Source organism: Palaemon carinicauda, unplaced genomic scaffold (assembly GCF_036898095.1).
Source record: "Palaemon carinicauda isolate YSFRI2023 unplaced genomic scaffold, ASM3689809v2 scaffold476, whole genome shotgun sequence".
Classification (NCBI taxonomy): Eukaryota; Metazoa; Arthropoda; class Malacostraca; order Decapoda; family Palaemonidae; genus Palaemon; species Palaemon carinicauda.
In genome coordinates this window covers 61,465-69,460 of record NW_027171735.1, presented here as the reverse complement: position 1 = coordinate 69,460, position 7,996 = coordinate 61,465, and the positions used below count along the sequence as shown (strand labels likewise).

At 44.4% G+C, this 7,996-nt stretch overlaps 1 protein-coding gene across 1 annotated transcript in view; it reads right to left on the bottom strand.

Annotated features, from left to right (window-relative positions):
- Positions 1 to 535: 535 nt before the first annotated feature.
- Positions 536 to 7,996, bottom strand: part of LOC137636979 (probable RNA-binding protein CG14230) — a 64,693-nt gene continuing 57,232 nt past the window's right edge. Inside the window, exons 8-9 of the mRNA XM_068369307.1 lie at positions 1,004 to 1,570; positions 536 to 747 (exon numbers count right to left, since the gene is read on the bottom strand). Of these exons, the coding sequence (XP_068225408.1) occupies positions 1,023 to 1,570 (548 nt within the window). The 3' untranslated portion in view covers positions 536 to 747; positions 1,004 to 1,022. The remainder of the gene's footprint in view (positions 748 to 1,003; positions 1,571 to 7,996) is intronic.

The window sequence follows — 7,996 nt, the reverse complement described above, 5'->3', positions numbered from 1 at the left end:
ATAGTGTACTACCTTCAGTGTGGCAGATAAAAGACTGGTGATCCTGATATTACTTGGACAAATATCAGGCATATATAATTAACAAGGTTGCGACAAAGCTACTATAATTAGATATGACATGAGGCAGAAAATAAAAATTGTTCTAGTCCAAAGAAAATATTTTAGAAGTAACAAAAAAAAAAACAAAAAAAAGGACAAATTCGTAAGTAATTTGTATTTATCTTAGCATACAAACCTGGAGCTATTTATAGGGGTATTACTTTTGGTGTAGCTGAAAGATGAGCCAAGACAATCTTAGAGAGGGATAACTCGGCCTCCCAATAACTAGCGGATGGGGTAGTTATCCCTCACTAGAATTACCTTGGCTCGTCTTTCAGCTACGCCAAAAGTAATACCCCTATAAATAGCGGAGGGTTTGTATTTGTGCCGGAACAAAGGAGAAATGCACAGACAAATCATACGACAGAAGTTTGGGAATGAGTAAGAGGAGTTCCCTATAAGATGAAGATACTTACCTAAAGGAATCCTGCGAAATAGTATAGTAAACTCTTGAAAAACATGCATGGTACCAAGCCTTATATTATAGGAGAAGTAATCACTGCAGTTTACATTCTTATTTTGCATTTTCTCTACCCTGCAATGCTATGCTTCGACATACTAAAACCTGCCTTGTGGGTACCAGTATAGGTGGTGAATTCTTCCAGCAGTAAGAGTTTTACTACACACTTAGGAACACATTTCCTCTACCTTCAAAAATAGAAAATCTAAATGTATCAAAAGTAAAAGTTCAGGTAAAAACTTTAACATTGAACATTTGTTTCAAAAATTAAAATAAACTATCATCAACTAATTACCACAATATGCAGTACCTAACATGATAAAATTTCAACCAAAATTCATAAAAATTAAGCTTTATATTTTCTTATATCTAATTGCCTTTAACTTTTCTGTGATTCAAAAGGATAAAAAAACTTGTTAAAATTGTAAAACATTTATAACTTACAAAACATACAAGGACCATTTTATGCTTGAACTGGAGCATGATCCTGGGTAGAGCCGCCGTGCGACCTATTTCTACCGAACCAAGCACCTCGGATATCTCTCTCCCCTCTGCCGCGGCCACCAAACCCGCCGCCATTTCTCCTCTGGTTTCCGTAGTCGCCTCTGTTCTCGTTATCCCTCCAAGACTGATCCTGTCCTCGACCACCACCTGGTCTTCCTCTGTGTCCCCTAAAACCTGTTCTCTCTCCAGAGCCTGCAGAGCGGTTATTTTCCTCCTCTCCGACATTATTTTTACCGCTTTTCCTCTTTTCTTCCTGGATAATTTCAGCCAACCTCCATCCGTGGTCATAAATCTGCTCTTCAATCATTAGCGTACCTGCGCTCTTAAAGATGCCCCATTTTTCCATATTTTTTCTCTTGTGGTTGCTTTCGTTATCTGCTTTTTTATTCATGTCCCTCTTGGCACGCACGCTGCGCGTCTTTATGACGTCATACAAGTCGTCCTCAACAGCTTTGTACTCTGGAAGTATCTTTTTTTGAACATTCTGAAGCATCCAATCCAATCCCTCTGTAAAAGGTAAAACAAAAGTATTTTACAACTTAAAATTTACTTGAATAAGTACAAGGATACTCATCATCTAATTCTTTTATTACCCCAAGCACAGAACCAGTAGCTAAAAAACAGGACACATTTTTATCATCACTTCTCTTGTACTTTATTTACTTCCTTGTTTCGTTTCCTCACTAGGCTATTTTTCCCTGTTGGAGCCCTTGGGCTTATAGAAGGTGCTTAACTTACAAACACTCAGATACAAACACATCCAAATGAAATCAAAAGTTCACAATCTAATGAAATTCGATTTACAAATAGCTTCTTGGTACCTATTACGTTTGCAAGTTGAGGTCTCTCTGTATAGCATCTTACTTTTCCAACTAGTGTTGTAGCTTAAATAGTAATAATAATAACAACAAATGGAGTGAAGAAAGCTCTGGGTGATAGGAGGATACATGTGAGAGAGGCAAGAGAGCGTGCTAGAAATAGGAATGAATGGCGAGCGATTGTGACGCAGTTCCGGTAGGCCCTGCTGCTGCCTCCGATGCCTTAGATGACCGCGGAGGTAGCAGCAGTAGGGGATTCAGCATTATGAAGCTTCATCTGTGGTGGATAATGTGGGAGGGTGGACTGTGGCACCCTAGCAGTACCAGCTGAACTCGGTTGAGTCCCTTGTTAGGCTGGAGGAACGTAGAGAGTAGAGGTTCCCCTTTTTTGTTTTGTTTCATTTGTTGATGTCAGCTACCCCCCAAAATTGGGGGAAGTGCCTTGGTATGTGTATGTATATAATAACAACAACATAGCATGTAAACATGCGACTCAAATTGTTCCTTGTAAGAACTGAGAAGCCATTTAACTGAGCATGTGTTAAGTTTCTTTTGTTAGTTATTGCTGTGCTCTAACAATCTCCTAAGTAAAACATTGGATAAAAATACTAATATGATCTTAAAAGCAAAAATACATTTTTCTCTATAGATATACATTAACCTACATTACCCTCATTGTATATCGGGTGAAACTTCAAACACTGCGCAGGAGATAAAGGAATATTTCAGTTCAAACTAGCAATCTATGACTTCCTGGTACACAAAACCTAGGGGTAGTAGGTTGGCCAGGGCACCAGCCACCCATTGAGATACTACCGCTAGAGAGTTATGTGGTCATTTCACTGGTCAGACAGTACTACATGGGATCCTTCTCTTCAGTTAGGGTTCACTTTCCCTTTGCCTACACATACACCGAATAGTCTGGCCTATTCTTTACAGATTCTCCTCAGTCCTCATACACTTGACAATACTGAGATTACCAAACAATTCTTCTTCACCCAAGAGGTTAACTACTGCTGCAATTATTCAGTGGCTACTTTCCTCTTGGTAAGGGTAGAAGTGACTCTTCAGCTATGGTAAGCAGCTCTTCTAGGAGAAGGACACTCCAAAAATGTTATTTTGATAATAAAATAAATTTTTGAATATACTTACCCGGTGATTATAATAGCTGCAACTCTGTTGCCCGACAGACAACTCTACGGTAAAAACTCGCCAGCGATCGCTACACAGGTTGCGGGTGTGCCCAACAGCGCCATCTGTCGTCCAGATACCCAGTACTCAATGTAAACAAAAGACTCAATTTTCTCCTCGTTCCACTGCGTCTCTATTGGGGAGGAAGGGAGGGTCCTTTAATTTATAATCACCGGGTAAGTATATTCAAAAATTTATTTTATTATCAAAATAACATTTTTCAATATTTAACTTAGCCGGTGATTATAATAGCTGATTCACACCCAGGGGGGTGGGTAGAGACCAGCAATATATGTTTACATTATTATGAGCTAAGAGTTTTTATTTCATTTTAGAAGTTATCAAAATAACAAAAACAAAATAAACAGGTACCTGGTAAGGAAGTCGACTTGAACAATTTCTCTGCCTTTTAAGTACGTCTTCCTTACGGAGCCTCGCGATCCTCTTAGGATGCTGAACGACCCCTAGGATCTGAAGTATCAAGGGTTGCAACCCATACAACAGGACCTCATCAAAACCCCTAATCTAGGCGCTCTCAAGAAATGACTTTGACCACCCGCCAAATCAACCAGGATGCGAAAGGCTTCTTAGCCTTCCGGACAACCCAAAAAACAACAATAAAGATTTCAAGAGAAAGATTAAAAGGGTATGGAATTAGGGAATTGTAGTGGTTGAGCCCTCACCCACTACTGCACTCGCTGCTACGAATGGTCCCAGTGTGTAGCAGTTCTTGTAAAGAGACTGGACATCTTTCAAGTAAAGTGACGCGAACACTGACTTGCTTCTCCAATAGGTTGCGTCCATTATACTTTGCAGAGATATATTTTGCTTAAAGGCCACGTAAGTTGTTACAGCTCTAACTTCGTGCGTCTTCACCTTAAGCAAAGTTCGGTCTTCCTCACTCAGATGTGAATGAGCTTCTCGTATTAACAATCTGATAAAGTCTGACCAAGCATTCTTTGACAAAGGCAAGGACGGTTTCTTAACTGAACACCATAAAGCTTCAGATTGGCCTTGTAAAGGTTTAGTACGCTTTAAATAGAACTTAAGAGCTCTAACAGGGCATAAGACTCTTTCTAGTTCATTGCCTACGATCTCCGATAAGCTGGGGATATCGAAAGATTTAGGCCAAGGCCGAGAAGGCAGCTCATTTTTGGCTAGAAAACCAAGTTGTAGCGAACAAGTGGCTTTTTCTGACGAAAATCCTATGTTTTTGCTGAAGGCATGAATCTCACTGACTCTTTTAGCCGAGGCTAAGCATACCAGGAAAAGAGTCTTAAGAGTGAGATCTTTCAGGGAGGCTGATTGTAACGGCTCCAACCTGTCTGATATGAAGAATCTTAGAACCACGTCTAAATTCCATCCAGGGGTAGCCCAACGACGCTCCTTGGTGGTCTCAAAAGACTTAAGGAGGTCTTGCAGATCTTTATGTTTGGAAAGATCTAAGCCTCTATGCCGGAAGACCGATGCCAACATGCTTCTGTAGCCCTTGATAGTGGGAGCTGAAAGGGATCGTCCTTTTCTCAGGTAAAAGAGAAAAACAGCTATTTGAGCTACAGAGGTACTGGTCGAGGATACAGAAACTGACTTGCACCAGTCTCGGAAGACTTCCCACTTCGATAGGTAGACTCTAATGGAAGAAGCTCTCCTTGCTCTAGCAATCGCACTGGCTGCTTCCTTCGAAAAGCCTCTAGCTCTCGAGAGTCTTTCGATAGACTGAAGGCAGTCAGACGAAGAGCGTGGAGGCTTTGGAGTACCTTCTTTACGTGTGGCTGACGTAGAAGGTCTACCCTTAGAGGAAGACTACTGGGAACGTCTACTAACCATCGAAGTATCTCGGTGAACCATTCTCTCGCGGGCCAGAGGGAAGCAACTAACGTCAACCTTGTCCCTTCGTGAGAGGCGAACTTCTGCAGTACCTTGTTGACAATCTTGAACGGTGGGAATGCGTAGAGATCCAGATGTGACCAATCTAGGAGGAAAGCATCTATATGTATTGCTGCTGGGTCCGGGACTGGAGAGCAATAGATTGGAAGCCTCTTGGTCAGCGAGGTTGCAAAGAGATCTATGGATGGTTTTACCCCAAGTGGCCCAAAGTCTCTTGCACACATCCTTGTGGAGGGTCCATTCGGTTGGAATTACTTGCCCTTTCCGACTGAGACAATCTGCTATGACGTTCAAGTCGCCTTGGATGAACCTCGTTATTAGGTAGATGTCTTGACCTATTGACCAGATGAGCAGGTCCCTTGTGATCTCGTACAACGTCAGTGAGTGGGTACCTCCTTGTTTGGAGATGTACGCCAAGGCCTTGGTGATGTCCGAGTTAACTTCCACCACTTTGCCTCGAAGGAGAGACTTGAAGCTTTTCAAGGCCAGATGTACTGCCAACAGCTCCTTGCAGTTGATATGCATGCTCCTCTGACTCGAGTTCCACAGTCCTGAGCATTCCCGACCGTCTAGTGTCGCGCCCCAGCCCACGTCCGATGCGTCCGAGAAGAGAACGTGATTGGGAGTCTGAACAGCCAGGGGAAGACCCTCTCTTAGGTTGATATTGTCCTTCCACCAAGTCAGACAAGACTTTATCTTTTCGGAAACCGGGATCGAGACCGCTTCTAGCGTCTTGTCCTTTTTCCAGTGAAAAGCTAGATGGTATTGAAGAGGACGGAGGTGTAGTCTTCCTAGTGACACAAATTGTTCCACGGATGACAGCGTCCCTACCAGACTCATCCACAGCCTGACTGAGCAGCGTTCCTTCTTCAGCATCTTCTGGATGGATAGCAGGGCTTGATCTATTCTGGGGGCTGATCGTCTTGTTGTTCAGCAACGTCCTCATCAGAGGGTTCCTCATCCGAAAACTGATGAGGAAACGGCAACGGAGTGGGCAACGTCTGGCTCGCTGAGTCCGGTCGCACTGGTGGATGGGTGACGGAGCCGGACGCAATATCATGGAACTGCTGCACAGTCTGTGAACTGTCAACAACCATGGGTGCGCGAGGAAGCACAGCGTCAACCCGAGACTGTCTAGACCGTCTGGGTTGTGCAGTCAACACCCTACCGGGTTGCTGAGGTTGACGCACTGCGTCAAAACAAGTCACCTCTGCTGGTTGTTGAACGTCCTGAACGTCAACAACCACCTCCGAGCGTCGCTTAACGTCAACGTGCGGCTGGCAACCCACACTGGGTCGCATCGGTGGAGGAACCACCTCAACTGGCAGACGCGAGTAGGTTACCTCAGCGTCAACAGGGCGCACAACCGACCGGTTGGAAGGTTGTTGGCCAGAAGGTTCGGTAGCAACCTTCTCCGCATTAAAGTCCTCTATCAAGGACGCAAGCTTGGACTGCATGTCTTGCAGCAAAGTCCATTTAGGGTCTACGGGAGCAGGTGTGGCAACAGACGGGGTTAGCGACTGAGGCGGTACCGTTTACCATCCCTGAAAGCCTTGTTATGCGTGACATAATTGTACAGCAAAACTTCAAAGGCTCGAAAACAGCTGTGAAGTTGACCTGCCAACAACTTGGAGCGTCTCCTGGCCAGGCGCCAGGGAAAGTCTACGAGAATTGAGAAGTCTATCTGGGCAGAAGCATGAACTTCCAAGCCGAGAACTTCTCTCGTGTCATATCAGACTCTCGCTCTATAAACCAGTTTAAAGAAGGGAAAGCAAAGGCTGTATCCCCCAAACTCCTCCTGGTGAAAAACCAGTCGCCTAGCCAACGTAAAGCTCTCTAGGAGAGCGAGAGAGCACTAGCTTAAAAACAACGGCTTCGAAGTAGCTAGGCCTAGTGTAAGCTCTGACGTTTAGGCGAACGAGGAGCAGCAGTTACAAAAAGATCCGGACCAAGATCCTTAAAAAAATCATCATGATTTAATTAAAGTCCATAGGAGGCTAAGCAGCTTTAGGCTCCTCTCCATCTGACAGAGTCCTCAAGGGAATATCAGTAGGAGGGGGAACAGCAACTTCCTCATCTACAGGAACCTTGTCCGATAAAAGCTGAGTCTCAAGCAAGGGAGAGACCTACCGTGGTGGCAATGCTTTACAAGCAGAGTCCACACTCACTGGTGCATTAGTAGCGGACCAGAACGCAACGTCATGTAACTGCTTGACAGTCTGAACTGTCAACAACTGAACTGTCAACAACAACAGGTGCGTGAGGACGCACAGCGTCCACTCGAGACTGCTTTAACTGCCTAGACTGAGCAGTCAAAACAACTCTAGAATGCGGAGGTTGACTCACAGCGTCAAAACAAGTCAACTCCGATTGTTAGTGAACATCTTGAACGTCAACAGGAGCATCAGCAAGTGGCCTGACGTCCAAATGCGGCTGAAAAACCACACGAGACCGCATCGAGTGTGGTTCTAAACAACCTGACTGACGTGACTAAGCTACGCCAACGTCAACAGTAAGCACAAAGGAACGTTAGGTTGGCTGAAAGCCAGGATATCGATGAGATAAACGGCTAGACTCAACGGACTAATCGGCAGAATAGTCTTCCATAAGGGAGGCAAGCATATACTGCATGTCTTGCCATACAACCCATTAAGGATCAACGGAAATGGTTGTGGTAAGAGACGAGGGTAACGTCTGTGGCCGCAACACTTTGCCTACAAAAAAAGACTCTCGGAGTCTGTGTTACGCTTTTGTTAGGCGGCGAGCAGTTATCCGATGACTGCATAGGGTCAGAGCTGTCCTAATGGTTGTAACCAGGACGCTGGACCTGTCCTGAAAGGACTGACTTTCGCTTAAGGGCTTCGAAACCTTGTGACAGGTTTCTTATGCGAAAAGCCTTCGGATGACGAGGAGAAACAACGTCTCTCTCGTTTTATGGTAGGGGAGATCTTGGTAAGATACACCCGATACCATAGAGGGAAAAACGTCTGTTCGTTGGTCAAGGCCTCTCGAACCCATAAGTCGTTTGACATTACTT